Source organism: Octopus sinensis, linkage group LG13, assembly GCF_006345805.1.
Source record: "Octopus sinensis linkage group LG13, ASM634580v1, whole genome shotgun sequence".
Taxonomy (NCBI): domain Eukaryota; kingdom Metazoa; phylum Mollusca; class Cephalopoda; order Octopoda; family Octopodidae; genus Octopus; species Octopus sinensis.
The window spans coordinates 19201359-19226590 of record NC_043009.1 but is presented as its reverse complement, the minus strand read 5'-3'; the positions used below and the strand labels follow the sequence as shown (position 1 = coordinate 19226590).

The 25232-nt window shown below is 37.1% G+C and overlaps 1 protein-coding gene across 4 annotated transcripts in view; it reads right to left on the bottom strand.

The window, feature by feature from the left end:
- The window catches only part of LOC115218681 (WSC domain-containing protein ARB_07867), a 73450-nt gene that overhangs the window by 6498 nt on the left and 41720 nt on the right, over nucleotides 1–25232 (bottom strand). For 3 of the 4 annotated variants that reach the window (XM_036508175.1, XM_036508176.1, XM_036508177.1), the window contains exons 10-17: nucleotides 22266–22401; nucleotides 21224–21244; nucleotides 16345–16478; nucleotides 15459–15594; nucleotides 12352–12372; nucleotides 9406–9536; nucleotides 7810–7945; nucleotides 5736–5753 (exon numbers count right to left, since the gene is read on the bottom strand). In XM_036508175.1, coding sequence (XP_036364068.1) covers nucleotides 5737–5753; nucleotides 7810–7945; nucleotides 9406–9536; nucleotides 12352–12372; nucleotides 15459–15594; nucleotides 16345–16478; nucleotides 21224–21244; nucleotides 22266–22401 — 732 coding nt within the window. In that variant the 3' untranslated portion in view covers nucleotide 5736. The remainder of the gene's footprint in view (nucleotides 1–5735; nucleotides 5754–7809; nucleotides 7946–9405; nucleotides 9537–12351; nucleotides 12373–15458; nucleotides 15595–16344; nucleotides 16479–21223; nucleotides 21245–22265; nucleotides 22402–25232) is intronic. The other variant, XM_036508174.1, reaches the window with a different exon arrangement.

Below are 25232 nucleotides of genomic sequence, written 5' to 3'. Positions count from 1 at the left end.
ATCGACGCCCAAAGTTTCACCAAGAACGTCGTCGCAATTTCCCTCAAGTAGCCCTCTATGGAACGGAGGGCTGCCAGCACTTGATGGCACTCGAGGTGCCAAGCACCCCTCCTCGGTCTACGCTTAATCCGGGATTACAGCTCAGTCAAAGAGAGGAGCTGTGGGAAAGTGTCTCTTACAAAAGGTGACCTCACCTGCTTACCGTCAAGGAAACGTTGGGGATGCCGCAACCTCAGCGCATGTCTCCGCATCAGTAACCACAGCATGCCCAGCCCTCCATTAAGCGGCTGTTGACAGCAGATGGAGCGCCTGACCAGTGGAAAGTGGAAGAGTAAGCGCACCAGCTTCGTCATTCAGTAAATAGGACAATGAACGACAGTCAAGCGGTAATAGATGACGTATGTAATGTACGCATTCGCCACCTCCGCTCGACCTTTCTAGGGCAGCTTCCTCTCGTTCCATTTCTGGGTTAGATTTACAACCCTGCTCGCTATCTCGTCCCAGTTCTTCTCCACCTGGAAGTCCGGACCAAACCAGACTCCGAGCAACTTAACGGGACCGTCGTTCCAGTGCCCCACGACACCGTGGGACGGCATGGACTTACCTCTCCAGGTGCCAAGTTGCAAGCCCACTGACTTTTCCGTGTTAATTTTTGTTCCTGTCCCGCTTCATATTCTTGTAGTGTTTTGCCAATCAGGTCTTATGCCTGCGGTTCGACATTATGACGGTGACATCATCAGGGTTAGCTGACACACTTCTCTCACATCCTAGATCACGCGGGATGCCTCTTAATGCGTCCATAAACGATAATAATGATAATAATAATAATAATAATAATAATAATAATAATAATAATAATAATAATAATAATAGTAACCGATAGCGATAAATGCAGAATGTGTGGTGATAAGGGTGAAACGGTATTGCACATCGTTAGCGAATGCCCGAAATTGTCACAACGCGAATACAAGAAACGCCATGACATTGTGGCAAGAACGATCCATTGGGAGCTCTGTGGAAATCACGGCCCACAAAGAGAAAAGACATGGTATGAGAAAAATCCAGGTGTCACCGAAATTGAGAATTTCAAAATCCTGTGGGATGCAATGATCCAGTGCGATCACCTGCCTTCGGAAACCGGACATTGTTGTGGTGAATAAAAAAGAAAGACCACGGGAACATAATCAACATAGCATGTCCCGGTCACAACAGGGACAAGAAGAAAAAAATAAACGATCATGACGATTTGAAGTGGGAAATGCGAAGGTTTTGGTGAACTAAGAGAGTAGACGTGATACCAATAGTGATTGGTGCATTTGGAAGTATTAACACTCAACTACCAACATGGTGAAAAATATTGGTGCAAGTGTGAATGTAGAACAGCCACAGACATCGTCACTGCTTGGAACTGCAAGAATTCTTCGCAAGGGTTCTTGAAGCCTGACCAGTAAACAAGTGTTACCTTAGTCTTCTGGCTATAGACAGCTGAAACTTCTCATCATATCCATCAAAATAAGCTGTGTGTTTTCATATAGTAGTAGCGTTAGTAGTAGTAGTAGTAATGGTGGTGGTGGTGGTAGTAGTAGTAGTAGTAGTGGTGGTGGTGGTAGTTGTAGTAACAACAACAACAACAACAACAACAACAACAACAACAACAACAGAAACTTCTCATCATATCCATCAAAATAAGCTGTGTGTTTTCATATAGTAGTAGTAGTAGTAATGGTGGTGGTGGTGGTAGTAGTAGTAGTAGTAGTAGTAGTAGTAGTGGTGGTGGTGGTGGTGGTAGTAGTAGTAGTAACAACAACAACAACAACAACAACAGAAATCTTAGTTCGGGATGGATTAATTACAAAAAGGGTTTCCGTTGCATAGCCCTAATACCCTTTACAAGCGAACTCAACAGAACAGGGTAGGGATATAAAATTGGCGGCAAAAAAATAAGTCATCAAATGTATATGGATGACTTAAAACTCTATGGCAAGGACGACAATGAACTTGAAGGATTACTACGTACTGTGAAAGCATTCAGTGATGACATCGGGATGGAATTTGGTCTTGATAAATGTGCCAAGGCCACTTACCAGAAAGGGAAATTGAAGACCTCGCATTCAGTGGTGTTGGATGTTGACACAGTCATAAAAGAAGTCGAGGAAATACAATCTTACAAATACCACGGAATAAATGAGGGCTCTGGCATTCAACATGCAAGTATGAAAGAGAAGATCAGGAAGGAATGTTACAGGAGAGCTCGCGCAGTCCTAAAATCCGAGTTAAATGCACGCAACAAGGTTCCTTAGCAGTTCCTGTTGATAGTTACAGTTTCAATGGAATATGAGCGAAATAAGGAAGATTGACCGGAAACTCTGTAAGCTGCTGACTTGCAAAAAGACGCACCACCCAAAGGCAGATGCAGATCGTCTTTACCTACCCAGAGCTCAAGAAAGTCGAGGCTTGATCCAATTTGAAATCTCCTACAAAACCACCACAATTGGACTGGAAAAATATCTTGAAACATTTAACGACTGGAAGCTAAAGCTCGTTGAAAACCATGAAAGACGTAAAAAGCTTCATTCTGATTTTGGCCCCTGGAACCGACTCCTCTAGAATAGAGCCGATCGGCTCCACTTCGGAGGCGTCCAACACCAAGACGGTGATTTCGTGCGTAAATGCCGAAACTTTCCTTCCGAGTCCCATTTCGAAAGAGATGCCCCCAAATGTTCCAACTTCCGAAGCAGTGACTCGAGAGCCAGCACCTACAGAAGAGGGGACAGCGAGTAGCCCTCACGGATTGAGAGTGTGATGCTAAACAGATCCGATAGATGGCCGTTTACTTTGACCACTGATCCGGTGCCGCTGTGCATTGCAGCAATCCATCCTCTGAAAATGGGTCTGAAACTGTCCACTTTAAGGACGACTTCTAAATAAATTTGCCTTTAGGTTGATAAATTGCTAATAAGTCACCCATGTTATTTATAGCTTTCACTTTTACCGTTTTTGAAATCAGCGTTTTCTTATAAGCTGACAAGGTGGGTTGAGTTTAATCCTAGGTGCAGGTGCAGTAAGAGCCACTGATGAGAATCAAGATGCTCTGCATCAAAATTCGAAATCGCCGGCGATCTGGCGGCGACCACCAGGGAAAATATCCCCCTTGTCAGTCATTAAGTGCATTTGTGGCTATTGAGTCGTATTGATTTATTTCTAGCACTGCTGGATGCTACTAATTACCCTGTGACTTCGGGTGTACCGTTGGCGATTTTTTTCCCTCTGTCTTCCCTTCTCTGGATCTTTCCTTCTCCTATGTTTCCGACGAAGAGCTCCGCTCGAAACGTTAAACCCTCCTTCTTTCCTTCTTTCCTGAGCGTCCAATAATACTATATTTGTTCCACGTCCTCACGTTGTTGTGTCTTTTGTGCTTTCTTGTTTGGATTAACTTTATATATATATATATATATATATATATATATGTGTGTGTGTGTGTGGTGTGTGTGTGTTTGTGTGTTTGTGTTTGTATATTCTGTATATATATATATATATATATATATATATATATATATATATATATATATATATATATGTGTGTGTGTGTGTGTGTGTGTATGTATGTGTGTGTGTATGTGTGTGTGTTTGTATGTCTGTGTATGTGTACTCTGTATATATATATATATATATATATATAATTTCAACAATCCGAAGCATAATCAGAGGGAGATTAATTATAATTATATGTTCTTATTTTCAGTGTTTCCAAATCCAAACCAAGGAATTTCTGAGCTGATGATAGAAGTGTTGTTTTGACTAATCTTGAAACGTACGTTCTCAAATAACCTTAGCATTTGATTTTTCGATGTCCTTACCCCCAAACTTTTGTGAGTTGAATTAAGCAAACACTATATATGAGAGAGATTTTCTTTAAGTATTAGAAATAGCTTTAAAAAGTTTTTTAGCTGCTATTTCTAATGAGTTCAGTATGCGGCAAAGTAATTTATTTTACTAAGCCCTTTATATAATATATATATATATATATATATATATATATATATATATATATATATATATATATATATATATATATATATATACATGTAAGTGTGTGTGTGTGTGTATGAATATGAGTATGTATGTTTTTTTGCCGTCTTCCCTTTTTGCCAGATATTATAAATTAGTCCTTCCTAAATTTTGTTCCTTTGTTCCCGATGAGCCATTGGCGATTATGGATTATCTATTTATCTATCATCTATCTATCTATCTATCTATCTATCTATCTATCTATCTATCTATCTATCTATCTATCTCTGTCTGTCTGTCTGTCTGTCTGTCTGTCTGTCTAACTACCTACCTACCTACCTATCTATCTCTGTCTCTCTCCCTCTCTCCCTCTCTCTCGGACTAAAGGGTATATGTCGATTAGTGTGTTGAAGTGTCGAGTAGAGCACTGGCACAGCTTGTGCTACCTGGTGTCATCCGCAGTCGGAGTATATTTCCGTTGGATCTACTCCAGGGACTCCGCAATGTTAGTTGAGATAATAATAATTGATTAAGTAACCAGAAGATGGATTTGGTATCAGTCTTTATTTAGTACAATGATCGTTTCGACCCATCTTGCTACTGTCCCTTATTGTTAGGACTCCGTTCAACATGTGTCGCATCCATTTTGCAGTCTGCATCACTCGGGTACATCTACACATAAGTATGGATTTAACCGAGTATAGGCTGTCATGTTGTTATATACTTGTCTAGTTAGGGAATCATATATATATATATGTTTTTATCTTTTACGGTAGTTTTCCAAGGTTTCTCAAGGTTTCTCCCATCTAACTACTAACAAAGCTCAACGTTGCTTAACTTTGGTGATCGGTCAAGAAACATACATATATACATATATCACATATATAATAATTCATATTTGGATATACACTTTGTAGTATGCTGTTTAAAGCCTGTTCGCAGTATTCAGTTACCTGATGTCACAAAATCTCACCTACATGAAAGGTCGAAACGTAGTCGTGAATAAAGAGACTTGTAATTTCCATTTTCTTTCTCTTATGTCTTTATATTCCATATGTAAGTATGTATATATACGATGTACAGTATTATTGAAACCGAAGTTGTACAGATTTCGGAATATATTTGAATACTATATTCCACAAGAATTTTTTAAACATGTAAATAAATGAACTTCAATATATATCTTTTATTTCTTTCATATGTTCCAGCCTAAAGGCCGTGGCTATGCTGGAGCAGCGCCGGTGTAATTAATTTAATTCATAGATAAAGCCTTGATGAGATGTTTCCAACTGAATTAACTAGCATTTGTTTGAATAATGGCATAACTGTTATTCAACTACCATAGTTTGGGTGATTTTCTTATTTTATACCTGATGTTTAGAATACTACATCAAGTTCTCTGGATCAATTATCGATACATATTGTGAAATATAACATGAGAAAAAGACAAACGTAACAAATTAATTTCTGTGTAATTATATATTGCAAGATGGACATATGTCACTTGGCTAAGTAACTTTTTTAGGTAGCTGTGTCTCACTTAGATTGACAGTTACATTCTCTGAATCATTTTAAACTCAGAGTGGCAATAACTATCATCGATATATTTATTAATTAGAGTTATGGTTTTCAGAATAAATGTGGAGACGACAAATAATTTGGATAGAAAAGACAGAAAGTATACGAGCAAAAAAGGCAACGAAATTTTGCTGCTTTTATAAACTTACCTTATTTCTCATTAAAATCTGAAAATACCAACAAAAGAGATGCCTTTTAACAATGAGAAGGTTGTAACATATAAAGTACAAACACAAACACATACACCCATACATATATTTATATAGGAATACACACACATGTACATGCACACACATACATTCACATGTATATACATATCTCAGTCAGAATTTACGATTATGAGTTCGAACAAATAAGCTATTAAGCTCATTGCAAAGGAGTTGAGTATTCCACAGGCGTTGTTATATCTTTATCGATAAATGAATACACTGCAACAGTGTAATAACAATATAATCGAAACAAACAGCAGTAACCACACGTAACGTAACAACAATCTTTTAAGAACCAACAATCCAACGTGCTAGCTCGAATTGTGAACTTTGAATTATCAATACATGACTGTGGAACTAGCACCCTCCGACACGAACTTTTTCTTTATTTGCTACACTGGGCATAACGAAGAGGGGACAGTACAACGACAGACAAAACATAAAGAGTTCGTATTTTCCTTTTTCAAAAATTTCGATTTAAAATAATAAAATTATAAATAAATATTTACACATGTCACATGAAAGTTACCTGGGCTCATAGGCCCAGAGCCGTTGACTGACGTTTCATTTTATTCCGGTTGCATGGCTGCCTAGCCGGCTCCATTTATCCTCAACTTTCTCCCCACATTCTGCCATCTTTTACGGAACGTGCTATGTGTCAGGTATCACTTTTCCAGCCTGATCTTACTTTTAAGGTGGTAGTTAAAGTAATTAACTAGACATTGACTGGAAATAAAGGTACCTATCGCAATCCCTTTCGCGCGTGACTTCCCTACTGTTTCTTTCAGTATGGCTATAATACAGAGTTAAATTTTGGTCCTGTTCTCATTTTGTAAATATCCGGGAATGTATGTCTGCATCTTTGCTTGCAGTAAGCCCTTGAACAAAATTAAAGACTTAAACATGTCCGGGGTCAACTCACTGAATTGAAATTTCTTATACCACTCCGGCATGTGTAACGAAATCTTCATTACCTTTTTGACCAAATTTAAACATTGCCAGCGAATATTAAACAGGGAACTTCTTTCACTGAAAATTTTTGATAAAATATTGTTGCATCAAAACAAATCTCACCTGGCTTCTTTGGTAGAATATAATTACTATATTGTTCGTGTTCGGCAGGGGATAATTTTTCTTAAAAATGTAAACACAATAGACCTAACATAATGATTTGAGATAGAGAAGAGAAACTGTGTACAGCTGTGGAAATCAGCTACCCAACGGATATTGACATAAAAAGAAAATACCTGTACTGAACTATCGAAAATTTGCAGTTATTCTATCCAGATTACATACATACATACATACATACATACATACATACATACAAAAATACCCTGTTGATGTTGTTCCTATGAATGAGCGTTGGATCTAGGTTAGAAACCGGCTCTTTATCTATTGGCAAGAAATCTTGAAATTAAACTGAATAATGACATACATATGTGTATGTATAAGGTTAGAAGGATGTGTGTGTGTGTGTGTGTGTAGGAGTGGATGGATAAACGTTCACTTGGCGATGACATAGTGCCAAGTTCGAATATTAAATGTTGTTCCCTCCATTTCCTTGAGAATGAAGTTCCACTTACTAAGAGAATGATGGAAAAGCCTGTCGTGTTGAAGTGAATGAACGAAATCCTTTCCGGAAGAGAAAGTTATAGTTTTCCCTGATAGGATCAGAAAACTGGAAAAAGGATTGGAGGATCACTGAATATTCAAACTCAAATTTCTGGCTTGAACATCATCTCTTTTTTCTTTTCTGCTCATTAGCACTCATTAGTACAAGTACAATAATTTAGTTCATGAAACGTTTGCTATCGACAATCAATAATATCAAATCCTCCTCCCACTCCTCCTCCTGCTCCTCCTCCTTCTCCTTCTCCTCCTCCTTCTCCTCCTACTTCTCCTCCTCCACCCCTCCTCCTCATCATCGTCATCATCACCTAACTTATGTACGATCTTTCTACTTTGGCTGTCTTAATAAAATAAAATCAACGCAGAACGAAATAATACTCACGTGTACTAAAAACCGAATTAGCAAGGTACCCTCCACAGAATTCCGTAGTATCTCCAGCACATTCTATGTTACAATGATCTCCGCCTAATGGACCATATGTCTCATAAGTGTTGCCACAGTAACATAGCTGACCATGCTAAATTTTAGCGGTTCAAAATATATAATAAGACAATCAATCAATTAAATGGCAAGGTATATACAAATTTCAATGGCATCTGAATTAAGATGTAAATAATGACTTCTAATTTGGTTGAAACTGATAGTTTTGTAAAGTCAATAAAATCTATCCCTACAATTTAACTCTGACTGGTATGTTACTTTATGGATCCTAGGAGAATGGATTTGAAGGCATTTTATCGGACGCTGTACCAAGTTTACTTATCTATCAACGAAACAGAAGATAAATATAACCACCTCATTAAGTGCGATATCTGATAGCGTTTCGTTATACTTGGATGGTAATTAAATTATTAATTTATGAAATACGAAATTAGCACAAGTTCAAATATTTATAAATGAATAAAATGAAGAGATAGACGCAGGAGTGGCTGTGTGGTAAGTAGCTTTCTTACCAACCACATGGTTCCGGATTCATCCCACTGCGTGGCACCTTGAGCAAGTGTCTTCTACTATAGCCTCGGGCCGACCAAAGCTTTGTGAGTGTATTTGGTAGACGGAAACTGAAAGAAGCCCGTTGTATATATATATATATATATATATATGTATGTGTGTGTGTGTGTGTGTGTGTGTGTGTGTGTGTGTGTGTGTGTGTTCGCGTGTCTGTGTTTGTCCCCCAACATCGCTTGACAACCGATGCAGATGTGTTTACGTCCCCGTAACTTAGCGGTCCGGCAAAAGAGACCGATAGAATAAGTACTAGGCTTACAAAGAATAAGTCCTGGGGTCGATTTCTTCGACTAAAGGCAGTGCTCCAGCATGGCCGCAGTCAAATGACTGAAACAAGTAAACTAGTAAAAGAGTAAAAGAGATGATAATAAAGCTGGAATGGTTTGAGCATTTATATTTCAAATATCGGGAGATTGTTTGTAATTTTCAGCCCTTCACTGTGTATGAAGTAAATATCAATAATGTGCTGTAGTTGGCTCAGTTATAACCTTCGCTATTTTCTTATAGCGACATGAATTTTCTTTGAACCTCGTAATAAGAAACATCACATGGCCATGCTTTATCAGACAGAATAAAATTTTCCTCGCCTTAAACTACGTCTCTTTTAAACAATTTTTGGCCGAAAAAAATAGCAAGCTATCGTTAAAACTACAAAGCAAATCACGTTCAGTGGGGTTCACAGACAACTCGATTATGTGTTATTAATGGACTTGACCACATAAATAATGACACTGATTGAGCAGGCTTCAATCGTTGTTTCTAGAATTTTCCTCTGATGGTTTAGTTGGAATACTTGCAATTTGCATAACTATAAAATACTCTTAAACTATTGCTAACAATTTCTTGTAGTTAATGGAGAAATGTCCATCTATATTGTACACACACACACACACACACACACACATCTGTGTGTATACATATACATAGAAGAACATTAGAATATTGAAACATTAAATTGTATTTACTTACCTGCAGACCAGCATATTTTGTGCTTCTTTCTCGACAGTGATTCTGACATTTTTCTATAGTCATTTTATCTTCTCTCCAGTACCGATTTTCTATTGCAGGAGGACGTCCATCTTTAAAGCAGCCAATATATCCTTAAACGCGGAGAAGTGTTTCAATAGAAATAGACAAGTGACAATATAATCACACATCTGATGCAGATTTGAAAAAATTTAATTTCAGAGTGATGTATGTAGAGCTGTTTTTGTACTACTGCTCACATACAAGTAGGCAAATGTATATATACGCAGCAGCAGCAGCAGCAGCAGCAACAACAACAACGATAATAATAATAGAGTGCCCAATAAAGTTTGCCTCCCTGGCATGGCCCAAATCATCAGGAAAGTATCAGATAGTTGAGATGAATAAAGAGCATGGTACCATAGGCTGCAGGTAGCAAGCCCGCTATGCATGCAAGACTCCAGGGGTTCCAAAAACATGAGTTAAAAGAAAGAATAATAATAATAATAATAATAATAATAATAATAATAATAATAATAATAATAATAATAATAATAATAATAATAATGGTTGAAAATCCCAGCAATGGTTGAGAAGCTCAGGACTCAAAGCAGAGACGGAGGGTTTTTTAATTGCAGCACAAGACCAAAGCCTCCCCACCAGAAATTACCAAAAACATGTAATGAAAAGAAATATAACAAGTAACTTCAGAATATGTGGAGATGGACAAGAAACAATAAATCATATTATCTCTGGCTGCCCAGTCCTGGCTAAGAAGGAATATATTCACAGACACCACTGAGTTGGGAGCTACATACACTGGAGGCTATGCCAACATTATGGAATAACAACAGAAAAAAGATGGTATAGGCACACACCAGAAAAGGTCACAGAAAACGAGAAAGCAACCATACTCTGGGATATGCCAATACACACAGATAGAGAAATTAAGGCCAACAGACCAGATATAGTCTGCTTTCTAATTGATGTATCAATACCAGCAGATAACAACGTTTCTCTAAAAGAAATGGAGAAACTTTCAAAATACAAAGACCTGGAAATAGAGGTAACTAGAATGTGGAATCTAAAAACAGAAATAATTCCTATCATAGTAGGCGCATTAGGCATGATAAAAAAATATTCAGACAAATACATAACAAAAATACCAGGACTTACAAACACATATAACATACAGAAAATTGCACTACTGGGCACTGCCCACATCCTACGCAGAACACTTTCAATACAGTAACCATCAGAGCATCACAACAAATCACAGCACATACCCAAGGTACACAGAACTGCGCTCGGTAGTGAAGTGAAAGCACGATGAAAATAAAACTACTGAATGATAATAACAATAAATTCTTCTATTAGCCTCAAGGGTTCACATACAAAACATTAAATGGCATACAACATTATAAAAGATAAAAACAGGACGATACACTGGGTTTTCCACGTGTAAACAATATAAATAGCAATTAAAAATTAAACTAATAAAAACTCCCAATAGGGTGGCTAATCAACAGGGTAAGAGCCCTTCTTTAATTCCCTTTTTAAAGGTGCACGCTCAGAATTGGTCCTTTCACACGGGTCATATATTTACCTTTCAACAAACTTACTACAAGGCAACACCTCCCTCTCCACCCTCAACTTTATTTTTCAAGCGAAACTTGTAAAAGTTGATGAGGGCTTGGCCGAAGAGGAAAGTGTCTGTCTTTAGCCCTTTCAAACAGAACTGGATGTGAGAAAAAGAGAATTAGACCAAAGCAAGACATAGGAATCAATGAACTAGATGCGATATAACGCATACAAACGAAAGAAAAAAATAAAAAAAGAATACTATAGACGAGTTAGATCAATACTGAAAACAGAGCTCAATGCTAAAAACAAGATAATAGGTATTAACACTTTAGCCGTCCCACTTATAAGTTACAGCAACAATATCTTTAGCTGGACATTAAATAAACTAACAAAAATAGACAGGAAAACAGAAAAAATAATGACAGTATCTAGGATGCACCACCCAAAATCTGACATAGAAAGGTTATATATACAATGTATGGAAGGTAGTAGAGGCTAGAAAACTATTACAAAATAACCACCTTACGATTACAAAATACCTACATTAGAAGCAAGGAAAACTAATACAAACAGCCACAAAACACGAACAAAACAGAAAACTGTTTTCGGTCGTTAAGGAAGCTTAAAAATATAAAAAAAAAAAGAGTCATAGTACCTGACAACTATGAAGAAATAAAGAATATTGAAAGCACGCTATAAAAATAAAACTACTGAATAATAATAATAATAATAATAATAATAATAATAATAATAATAATAATAATAATAATAATAATAATGATGGTGATGATGATGATGATGATGAAGATGATGATGATGTTGATGATGATGATGATAATGATAATAATAATAATAATAATAATGATAATGATGGTGATGATGATGATGATGATGATGATGTCATTTTTCGTATAAATCTTTATAAATCATCCAAAACAAGGAGATGATTTATCTGATCACATCTTTTCCCCAGACCGGAAGCTATTTTAACTTTTCGCAATATCAAACTGAGCGGTATCATGGCCAATACAAACAGCAATTGAGTTAAGCAATCACTTTGAAATATTCCACGTCTGATGTTCACTTTTCTAAGTTTGTTTCCTCTAATCAAAATTTGTCTGCCCTACACTGACACGCGATAAAAAACGCATACAATGGCTCGTAGACGGAGATGGAGAGATATACAATAAAACACATTATTGTCAATAAGTGATACACAGCAACATGTGCAAAGTAACGTCAACAACTTTTGATTAGTAACATGTTCCCACAGGCATTTGGTGGCATAGAGACGAAAGAATAAAACAACAAAACCGGAAAAACATATATTTACAAGAGCGACGATGCTTTCAAGTATTTGCTTACCATCTTTCATTGGTTGTTTTACTGCAAAAAAAGAAGAGAATAGTATATATATATATATATATGTATGTATGTATGTGTGTGTGTGTGTATGTATGTGTGTGTGTGTGTACGATACACACACATACAAATACTTATTATTATCTATACATACAACAACAGTAAAAATTAACTCATCAAAGGATACAATACGTGTTTAACATTTCTGTATGAATGTTTTCAATTTATTCAAAATGTTGCTGGTGGTGACTTATTCAAATATTATTGAGTTTGAAAAAGTCACCAGCGGCAAAATTTCTAAGTAGCCGTCAACATTATCTATCTATCTATCTATCTATCTATCTATCTATCTATCTATCTATCTATCTATCTATCTATCTATCTATCTATCTATCTATCTATCTATCTATCAGTCTGTCTGTCTGCCTGCCTGCCTACCTGTCTGTCTGTCTGTCTGTCTGTCTATCCATTTATAACACACGCTCACGCGTGCGCGCGATACAATGTGCTGGAATATAAGTAGCTTGTCTGGTTTTTTAGTTTTGCATCTCTTGATGTCTGGTTTGCAGAATTTTCGGAACTCTATAGTTCCAATGAGTTCTGTTAACTTTCTCCTAAAGTTCTCCAGTAGTGAGTTTCGGGTAGGTTTTTGTAAGTGCATAGGTCATACACATTGGGGCTTGTTGGGATTTCAGATCGGTTTGCTTTTTTCCTATCCATGGAGGAATTCCTACCATTCATCTAATACATTAGGTCTCTTGTTTTCTGTAGCATCATTATTTTATTATTTGCATTATTTACATTTGATGGATGTTTGTCCTCATCTTGTTAGTTGTTAACACAACGTTTCGGCTGATGTACCCTCCCGCCTTCATCATATATCTTGGGGAAAGTTTGAACCTAGGTTCTCATTCCTAAGGTACTTTTCGATATTATTATTATTATTATTATTATTATTATTATTATTATTATTGTTATTATTTTTCTTCTTCTTTCAAATTTGTCTCCATTTCTTGCCGAGTGTCTTCCCGACTCCTAGGGCAAAGAAACTCATAGTATACATTGGTAGGCCATTAAACCAAACTCAGTAGTTCGTTCATTTTTTTTTAAGTTAAATTAAAATACATGAGCAGCAACAGTTCTCACATTGACAATGCTCTTCTCAATACGTGTGATGTACCAGTTAAGACAATCTTTTGCACTTCTTGCAGGGATGGTAAGCCAGGAATCATTCTCATATAATTTTCGGTTCCCTTCTTGATCATTCCTAGTGCTCCTACGATCACTGGTATTGTAACCGCCTTGAGATGCCACATTTTCTCAATTTCAATGAGTAGGTCTTTATATTTTCTGAGCTTGTCAAACTCTTTCGCTGAGATATTATGATCACAGGGGATGCTCATGTCGATCAATAAGCAAACTTTATTGTTTTGGTCTTTCACAACAATATCTGGTTTATTGGCCTTGATGGTTCGGTCTGTATGTACTGGAAAGTCCCACAGAATGGTTACATTTTCTCCTTCAGTTACAGCCTCAGGGTGGTGATTATACCACTTGTCGGCAGTTTTGATATTGTAATGCCGACTAATTAGCCAGTGGAGATATTGGCCAACTCTGTCATGTCTTAATTTATACTCCACTGGTGCTAAGACTTTACATCCAGAGATTAGGTGGTCCACTGTTTCAATCATGTCGTTGCAGAATCGGCATTTTGGGTCTGCTCCATTTTTCATCACATTGGCCTGGTAGTTCCGGGTTAATAGGCTTTGATCTTGAGCAGCCAGGATGAAACCTTCGCTCTCTGCTTTTAGCCCTGAGCTCCGTAGCCACTGATGGGTTTGCTTCTGGTCAACATCAGCTTGTTTGCTGCGGGTCACATATTTGCCGTGCAGAGGTTTCTCCTCCCACCTATCAGCCAATTGCTCGTGCGCTTTTTTCATTGCCATCATTTTCACCTTCTTTGCAACAATAGTTGCCGTACTTCCCTCGGGTTGTTCAGTTTGGGTATCCTGCACGAGATCAGTAGCAAATTTTTTGCTTTCCTTTATTATAGAATGAAGCTTCTTTCGTCTCTCGTGATTTTCCACGAGCTTTAGCATCCAGTCATTCGATATTTCGAGATATTTGGCCAGTCCAATTGTGGTTGTTTTGTAAGCTAGTTCAAATTGGATCAGGCCTCGACCTCCTTGGGCTCTGGGAAGGTAAAGGCGATCTACGTCTGCCTTTGGGTGGTGCATCCTATTACAACTCAGCAGCTTGCGTATTTTCCTATCTATATTCTTTACTTCACTCATATTCCAGTTCAACACATTGTAGCTATAAGTAACAACTGGAACTGCTAAGGAATTTATAGCTAACACCTTGTTACGTGCATTTAGTTCAGATTTCAGGACTGCACGAACTCTCCTATAACATTCCTTCCTGCTTTTCTCTTTCATGCTTGCATGCTGAATACCAGAGCCTTCATTTATCCCTAAATATTTGTATGTTTGTTCTTGTTATTATTATTATTATTATTATTATTATTATTATTATTATTATTATTATTATTATTATTATTATTATTATTATTATTATTATTATTATTATTATTATTATTATTATTATTACTGCCTTTGCACAGCTTCTAACGCTGGAGATGTATTACAGTGTCAGCTGTTCACTACCAGTAAACTAAGGTAACACCTCTTATTTTTCGAGCACCTTCCGGAGTATTCGAGCGGTTCCAAGCAGTGCTGTTTTCTGCAAGTGCTCCACCCTTATTGAAGTCCCTGTTTGTTCCACGTACTTCTCGAGATTTTTGCTCACTGTTCCCAGAGCTCCGAAAATTATTGGTACTACTGCTACGTATTTCATCGACCCCAACTGCTCTCGACTTTTCTTTCTTCCTTATCGCATACCTTGCTGTGAGCTGTGGCTCGTGTAATATACTAACTGGCTTTGATATCGACTCTTCCAATGACTGTGATATCTAGAGGAATGGTATGTACAATTACAAACAACTCTAGCATTGTTGCATGGTTTTACATCTGAAGATTTAAATTTTCAGAAGAAGCAAATTTTAAACTGACTGTCTTGGAGAATATAAATATTTAGTTAGAAATACTTACTTGAAAGATAAAGCGAGATGGCAGATAGACCTCCACAGAACTCTTCTTTATTACCAGGACATCCATAAAAACATTTGTCTCCACCAACCTCACTATTTTTGTTGTAACTGTTTCCGCACTTACAATATCTGCCACCCTAAAGTGCGACAAGAAGTGCTTTTTCTCAGGAATTATAAGAAAAACAACACAAGCAAAAAGAACTAAAAGAACAATATGCATTTTTATATTTTGCTTATATCTCAATATTTAAATTTTAAGATAAGTAAATGAAAATGCGTTAGTAGATATAAACACACGCTGGTCTTTAGGCCTGGATCATTGGGAATTTATTTCTGCTCCAATATTGTCGCCATATTTACTAGAAATATTTTGAGCGTCACATGTCAGACATGTTTATGATAAAGATTGGGTTGACATACAGTCGAAGATGTGGTTGACATTTGGGAAAATTTTCTGATATAGAGTACAATTTCTACAAATGGCCTGTTTTTGTTTTTCTTTTGATATGTTGTTACAAATAACAAAAGACACAGTTATAATAACTATATAGTCAAAATATAACTATATAGTCTTTTACACCTACTAGATTTAAACTTACTTTTCCCCAAAAGTACATTTTTATAAACATCCCATTGACTTACAGAAGAACTTCTCTGTGGATTATTTTTCTGCATGTGAATAAAATTTTCGTGTAGTATGAAGCTGCACTTTGTACATAGATTGTTCTTGATTTTAGTTCGCTCAAGATTTTTTGCTGTTGCTCAGCTAGATCAACAATTGTGGGTAAGAATCGGATAATAGTTTTAATGTCAGTCAATCTATTTCATTGATTAATAGAGAAAAGTTGGGACTCTTGATTAAAAATAATTAATTCGACATTACTAACCTGCACACCAGCAAAAACATTCTTCCACTTGCCACATACTTTTCTACACTTTTCAATAGTCATATCTGACGTGGTCCATGGCTTGCTCGCCAGAGCTCTTGCCGATTTTGTATCAATAAAACAGCCCAGATAACCTGTTAGATTTATTAAATACTCAGCTTTATATACAATTTGGATATCGTCATAAATTTAAAACCCTTATATAATCATTCAGAAATTCACCGCACTAGAAAATATATAATTAATATATATAATGTATCATAGTATTATTTATGTATGTATTGATGTATAAATGCGCCTACATATATGAGTGTATGTATAAAACAACAACAATAACAACAATAATGATGATAAATGCCCTGATGCAGTACAAAACAGTGCCTCTCATGGCTTCTCATCTTAACTGACTGCAAGTATTATCATGTACATTGTTTTGTTTTGGTATGAAAGATGGGCGACAGTAAATATTCTGCTCAATATCAAAGATTTGCTTCTCAGTTGTTTGACCATAACCAGTTAAGTCCCTTAGCGGCTGATGATATGTGCATCTCTGCTCAGTGAGGGAGCACCATAGCCGTGTGTTGAGAGGAATTCTTTGTGGTATTGATAATTCACTTCTGGAAACATGGGTATTTTGTTCAACATCATTAAACAACCCTTATTCAGAGACATTTTGAGCGAGATGGGCTACTCGACCTGAAGAAAATCCTAACTGGGCCCCCACCTGCAAGGTTATGCGCTGTTTATCTTGATATGAGATCACCATGTCTTACACATATGGTTGTGATGCATATGCATCGTGTACCCTTATCAGACGGATAGTCATGATGGGTATACTGGGCTTCGTATATTTGTACCCCAGTGTCACTTTGATGATAAGCACTTATCTCTGACCCAATAATGATAATAATAATAATAATAATTGTTAAATAGTACGACTTTTCTTCAAAGCCCATTTGGGAACTAAACTTAGTTTGTGCAAAGTCGGTACACAGCGTCCATTTTTGCACACCTTTAATTTGTCATCCACCACACCATTTTACTCTGTACATGAACTGTTTCACCCGGCGACTCATATACTCCTTATGATGTTAAATTTATCTCATATATAAATATTTAGACATATAATTCTTAAACCGTCATATGTAGCCACCTATTCTCTCTTTCTGCTCAACCTATATTTCCTATTCTCACACCTACTTCATCTCTTGTTAGTTCTTGCTCTAGATATTGTATTAAATGGAGGAAAATGTGATTCATTGCAATTCAATGAATAAACTATGTGCCAAAGCTCTATGCTAGCTAGCAAGGGTTTGCACAGATCTTCTTTTCAGGTGATGACGAAAGTTCTACAACTGTCTTCCCACCATCACTCCCAAGTACTCAATCTCAGGACCGCTACTATTAATGTTGGCACAATGAAACGAGGATTAGGGAGCTTATTGAAATGTTAGAGCGATGCCATGTTGATGTGTTGGTGTGCAAGAAGTAAGATGGAGGGGAGCCTCAAGTAGATTCCTCACGGGTAAGAGACAGAGATTAAAATTTTTCTGGGTAGGTAGGAAGGATGGGGTGGGTGATGTAGGCATACTGTTAGCAGAAAAGTGGGTAGATAAGGTAATTGAGACATTCAGAGTATGTGATAAGGTAATTAAGATGAGACTTATCATAGATTAATTAACAGTTACATTTATCTTTGCATATGCTCCTCAGTCTGGGCTGGCTGATGAGAAGAAGGACCAATAGTATGAAGTCCTTTTGTAGACTACCTCAATGACAAATGACAGTGATTTTGTTATTGTAGCTGGTGACTTCAATGGACATGTTGGACAGCATCTCCATGGATTCCAGGGAGTGCGTGGTGGCTATGGCTTTGGATCCAGAAGTGAGGAGGGAACAAAACTGCTGGAGTTATGTGATGCAAATCATCTTATGGTCTTTAACACTAACTTCAGAAAACCAGCCAGCCAGCCAGCCACCTAATAACTTATCAGGATGGTGAGCACTTAAGCCAGATTAACCACCTCCTCACCAGGCAACGAGAGAGATGGATGCATACAATGCAAAATCTTTCCCAGGTAAAGAGTATACAATCCAACACAGGTTACTAGTTAGTGACTTCAGAATTAGAGCTAGAAAGACTCAGAGAAATAAACCAAACTCGAAAAGAAAATTATGAAAGCTCAAAGACCCAGCAAACAGACACAAGTTTAGAGATTTCCTAATGGAAGTTTCTGACAAAAAAGAGGAAGAGTTGGGGACATATAGCTTAGAGGACAATTGCAAGTTCCTGCGGGACAATATACCGAGAACTACAGACGAAATCTGTGGTTGGTGCTGAGTCCCAGCTAGACCAAGGGTGACATGGTGGTGGAACAAGGAGGTAGAAAGTGCTATAAAAGCAAAGTGAAAGACCTGGAAAGACTGGAAAAATGGTGGGAGCAAAGAATTATATCAGGTAGTCAGAAGGACAGCGAGGCGATAAGTTTACATAGTAAAAGGAATAGCAGAAGGTAAGAGATTTGTAAATGTTGTACAGCGTGAGGATCAGGGATTTGAGGTGTTTAGGATTGCAAAGCAGGTATCAGAGAGAATAGAGATGCGGTGGGTGAGAAATGTGTGCGAATGGATAATGATATGCTTGCACTTAGTGACTCAGAAGAAAGATGTATGGAAGTGTCACTATTAAAGGTTACTAAATGTGGAAAATGAATGGGAGAAGGCAAGTCTACCAAATATTAAACCAATTGAGGGACCAGCCATCAGAGTTGATAGCTGCATAATAGGTAAGGCAATTAAGGATATGAAGACAGGGAAAGCCCTTGGGCCATCAGGAATCACTGCCGAGATTATTAAAATTTCCGTTGGTGTATGATACAGCTTAGTCACCAGTATAGTTAATCAAGTTATTTAGGAAGGCACCTTCCTCAATGACTGGTGTAGTAGTATTATAGTTAGCTGCTACAAGGTCAAAGGTGATGCCTAAGATAGAAACAACTACTGAGGTATCAAACTGCTAGATCAGTCATAAAAGTTACTGAGAGGGTTATAGCTCAATTGATGAGGAATAGAATTAAACTAGATGAGATGCAGTTAGATTTCGTACCTGGGAAAAGTTCCACAGATGTTAACTTCCAAGTGAGACAGCTGCAGAAAAAGTATTTGGCCAAAAGTAAGCCATTGTACTTAGCCTTCATCGACGTGGAGAAAGCTTTCGACTGAGTTTCCTGCTGTTATCTGGTGGTCTCTAAGGAAGTTAGGAGTAGAGGAGTGGATTATTAGAGCTGTACAAGCCATGTACAGTGGTGCTGTCAGTAAGGTGAAAGTTAGCTATAAATAGTGATGAATTTAGCGTATAAGTAGGGGTTCATCAAGATTCACAGTTCTCAGCTCACTCTTATTCATTATAGTCCTCCAGGCCATAACAGAGGAATTCAAAACTGGATGCTTATGAGAATTGCTATATGCGGATAACCTTACTCTTATTGCTGAATCTTTTGCAGAATTCGAAAAGAAATCTCAGTATGTTGGGCCTCATGGAGGAAATGACAATGGACCGAGATGTTTGACAATATGAGGTTCTTGAGAAGACTCGCCCACATCAGCGAAACTGAGTTCTAGAAGTGCTATGTGTTCCACCCACACGTAACAAGAAAACTTCTCACACAAACCCTAACCCCAACAAACCAAACTACAACTCTTCTCTTCCTCACATTTCCTCCTTCATGCACTATTCTCACCTCCCACTCCCCAATCCTGTCCTCACGGCTCTGTTTCCCTGTATCATTGCTATCCAGTAGACCCCCCACTCTATATACCCATTTCCCTCCCCACTCTCTAATCACGCTTCTTTGGTAATGTCCTGCCACTTATATTATGACGTTTGAACCTCATTTATGTGCCCTGGCACTTGCCACCATCTATATCTTCTTTCACTCAACCATCCCATTTATATTCTGATATCCGTCCCTTGTGAGTATGCCTGACACTTTGCCACCATCTCTATCCTGCCACTTTCTCTCTCTCTCTCTCTGTCTCTCTCCAGCCGGGCAGCCTTGTACTCATCTGTTTGTGTCTCTCTGTCTCACTATAACCTTTCATCATCTGACACAAGATCCCCTCCTCCAATGCCCCCTCCCATCTCAAAAGATTTTTTTTGTCTTGCAAGTTACTTGGTGACCCAGTCAGTTCTTGTGCCACTTAAAAAGCATCCAGTTCACACTGTAAAGTGGTTGGCGCTTGGAAGGGCATCCGGCTGTAAAAACCTTGCCAAAACTGACCTCGCTTGTGCTTGTACTACGTAAAATGCACAAAGTCCACTCTGCTGTGTGGTTGGTGTTTGGAAGGGCATCCAGCTGTAAAAATCCTGCCAAAACAGACACAGAAATCTGGTGCAGGCTTCTGCCTGACCAGCTCCTGTCGAAGCATTCTACTCATGCCTGCATGGAAGGCTGACGTTGAACGATGCTTTATATACCTACACCCACCCACACAGACATACACACTCGCATGATGTTAATAATCTACACAGTTTTGTACATACATATACACCCACACGCATACATTGTTGGATCTCATTTTGTAAAAGAAGATTATAATACAAACAATAATTGAACTTGGAGGAATGGAAAGTAATGTATTTTCTAATACAATTTAAACAGTGAAGTGCAGCAGTGAATGCAGTGTTGATGTATCATACGTGTATGACTCTCCATTACGTCGGCTTTTGCATTGTTTGATAGAAATTAAACGAATGCATCACTGAATTACGTGTTGAATCTAGAAAGACAATTTAAATATATAAAAACTGTTTACATCTATTATTCAAAGCAGTAGCAATCAAAACATTAAGATGTTTTCAAAATATAACTTCACTTACCCGTTTGTTTTGAAAATTTCCCTAAAAATACAAAACGTGTCATGATTACATATGTGAAGTTTGAAGAAAGCCTTTTTGTACAATTAAAGGTACATGCTGACATCGACAGAAAGAAAGAAAAACGTTTTTTATTGCATTACCAAATTTGCTGCAGCTCTTTCAAAGCCAATTATGGACTTCATATGCATATGCGTTTTTTCAAATACAGTTGTCTATATTTATTAAACGTGAATTGTGATACAAAGCAAAAAAGAAAAATGTGCAAATTGCCCTTACATTTTTGAGCTAAAATTACATTTTTTAAAAATTTCTCACCAGTCAATTAACGAATATAATTTTTTTAAATACATAGATGATAAATATATTTAAGAAATGAATAGTCTAATTTAAAAAAAAAATTCCTTTGAATTTAGAACAAATACTTTCAAAACCTATCACAAAATTCACAAATGTTCGTGATAAAATACTTTTCATAGTTATAAAATAAATTGATAGCCCATTTTAGATTTTATTATTTTCTATTGTTAGCTATTAAACATAGCATAAAGTCCGATGAGTTCATGTCCTTATATGTGCGTGATTTTTCAGATTATTTTCATGGAGTTTTTTAACAGATTCTTTCTATCTAGTAGTATATAGGTTCTTCATTTATATATGCAACCTGTAACGCATACTTTTCTCATAGCAGCACAAACAGCGGCCATTCTTTGTGTGACATTATTCTTAATAATGTTCAAATTTCTTCCCATTACTATTAAAGGCAACCGAAATTGTTGTAGCCAATTGCCTTTAAATAATACCATGCTTTGTAAAACACACAAAACATTTTCAATTCAAAATATTGGGAAATTACTCTTCATCCGCTACTCCATTACGAATAATAATAGTTCTTTAAAAATGCTTACAACTAGTGATAAAAGGATTTCTTAAATCAACTAACATGAATCTGTTTCATTCAAAGCTGCCCATGCCACAATATTATTATGGCAATAAATAGACAGTTATTAAATAATTTGACCAAAAGTAATAAAAAAAAAATTACCTGCTTTGTAAACAGAATTTGTTAGATAACCTCCACAGAAATCTTCTTTGTTGCGTGGACAGCTTGAATAACACAGGTCTTCAGCAGCAGCACCATATTTGTCATAACTGTTTCCACAGAAGCAGAGGGCACCGTGCTAATTAAAAAGAAATGCTAATTAAAAAGAAATGCTAATTAAAAAGAAATGCTAATTAAAAAGAAATGCTAATTAAAAAGAAATGCTAATTAAAAAGAAATGCTAATTAAAAAGAAATGCTAATTAAAAAGAAATGCTCTTTTAGCAAAGTTGACGTTGCTAACATTCTTTTCTACTCTTGGCAAAAGGCTCGAACTTTTTAGCGAGCGGGGCAGCCGATTAGATCGACCCCGAAAGGATGAAAGGCAAAGTCGACCTCGACGGAATTTGAAATCAGAACGTAATGGCAGACGAAATTTGGCTACGCATTTCGCCCGGCGTGCTAACGATTCTGCCAGCTCGCCACCTTTGATGTTGCTAATATTGCAACTTAAACAATTTTCTTCTTTTTAGTTTGTTGAGTCACAACCCCAAAGATGTGTATCGACTATTAATCCATGAGTGACACAGATAGATTTTAGTTAGACCTAGTTTGAGGAGATTTATAAATTGTAAAGATAATTCTCTGAGAGGATTGTCATTATATTTGAATATTAAAACTTGTTGCTGAAAAATTGCTCGTAATAAATTGCAGCTGTGCTGTGTTGATGTAAAACACATTCATTTCCCAAAATATATTCGCAATTAGACATTCCTAAAAACCATGTGAAGGTCTGAACATATATATATATATAAATTATAACAATAAGGTTTTGCAACAAGTTGCTTGACCACATACCGAAAATCTTAGAAATAGCAGCCAAAGAACTACTATTTCCTTTTTCTACACAAATATGTCTCCACAGACAACAATATTTGTAACTCACACATGGCAAAAAAGAAGAAAAATAATGAAATCAAACAGTCTTCGATTAATTATGGACGCACGTTTCTGAATTACAATCATAAGATTCATTTCCTTCATCAACATAATATTCCGATAAATAAATCTGGAAATGCTAAGAAGACTTACTCCTTATATTTCTGACCAAGCGTCATCAGAACATATAAAAGCTAATCAGCATATCCATTCACTCGTCTATATAAATGTGGATATGCTGATTAGTTTTTATATGTTCTGATGACGCTTGGTCAGAAATATAAGGAGTAAGTCTTCTTAGCATTTCCAGATTTATTTATCGAAATATTATTTTGATGAAGGAAATGAATCTTATGATTCTAATCCAAAAACGTGCGTCCATAATTTATTAAAACCAAAAAGGATAAGACATCTATGCTTGAAGCAAATTTAGCAATGTTTATTCGTTGCCACTCATCATTTGATAGGTGTGATCACTTAATAGAATTATGTAAGAATTATATGTCTGATAGTGAATGATATTATGTCCAAAGTGAAGTTGCCTCATAGAAAATGTGTAAATTTTGATGGAGATTTGATTTCATTTCTGATATAGGAGATAGAAAATTTAGCCTGCTATTAAATGAATCCAATGATATATCGATAAACAAGTTGTTAAAAATTGTTTTCATATATTATAGTGACACTCACAAAAAAGTTGTACATACATGTCTGATTATGATATCTTTAGAAACGTGATGCAGATGGCATTGTAGATGCCTTAAACATTGAATTAGCGAAAAAGAAATTAGATATAAAAAAATTACTGGCTATAGGAACCGACAATGCTAGAGTAATTATAGAAGTCAACATACAGGATACTCCATTATAATTTTGGTGCCTCAACTTAAGTACCTAATTCAACTGAATCTTAATCATTTCTTATATATATATATATATATATATATATATATATATACATATATACGACGGGCTTCTTTCAGTTTTCATCTACCAAATCCACCCACAAGGCTTTGGTTTACCCAGGGCTATAGTAGAAGACACTTGTCCAAGATACCACGCAGTGGGACTGAACCTGGAACCATGTGGTTGGGAAGCAAGCTTCTTACCACACAGCCACGCCTGCGCTTATCTGTCTGTCTGTCTGTCTGTCTATCTATCTATCTGTCTATCTATCTATCTGTCTGTCTATCTTGAGCGTCGCGTCTTGTCCCGACCCTACCATCACCAAACTGGAACGCATACTCTTCCACTTTTTGTGGAAGGGAAGCGTTCCGATGTTTAGGCAATCCATTTGCTGTCAAGACCCGCTAAATGGAGGGCTAGGCAATCCGTGCTTGATGATGCGCAGACATGCGCTGAGACTTCGAAATCTCCGGCGCTTCATAGGCGACGGTGAACAGGTGTGGGCGCCGTTTGTACAGCGCGCTTTCCCGCAGCTCGTCCCTTTGGTCGAAATGCAGTCGTGGATCAAACAGAGACCGAGGCTTGGCGAATGGAACTGCGAGTGCCGTCTTGCTCTCAAGCAACTCTGCCGTCGGGACCAAACTTTCGCGACTTCAACTATACAAAGGCGTTCTATAGAGGATTAGCGGAGGGGAGGTACGACGACATTCTCGGGCAGAATCTGGGCGTCTACGAGGAACACCGGGAAGGCAAAGCAGTCTTCATCGTACTGGTGGCTATGGCGAAAGGTTTAGAAACAAACACATACCTCTCTGGCCAATCGCTCATCAACTTTTTCAAGTACTACTTGAAAAGGAAAGTGAGAATAGAGAGGCAAGTTTTGTCTCATTAAAGTTACTTTGAGCATCACCATGTAAATCGAAGAGAGAAAGAGAGAGAGAGAGAGAGAGCACTTTGCTTTCATGTGTTTATTCTCCCCCTGCTTGAGATTACCGTGGTCTTTTCCCTAGGCTTTTCTTTCACGGATAAACCTAATCTTGCTTTTTAAACTTTAATATTTTTTTTGTGATACACGATCACTTTTGATCATTTTTTCCCCTTTTCCTCACAATCCCTTTTGATTGGA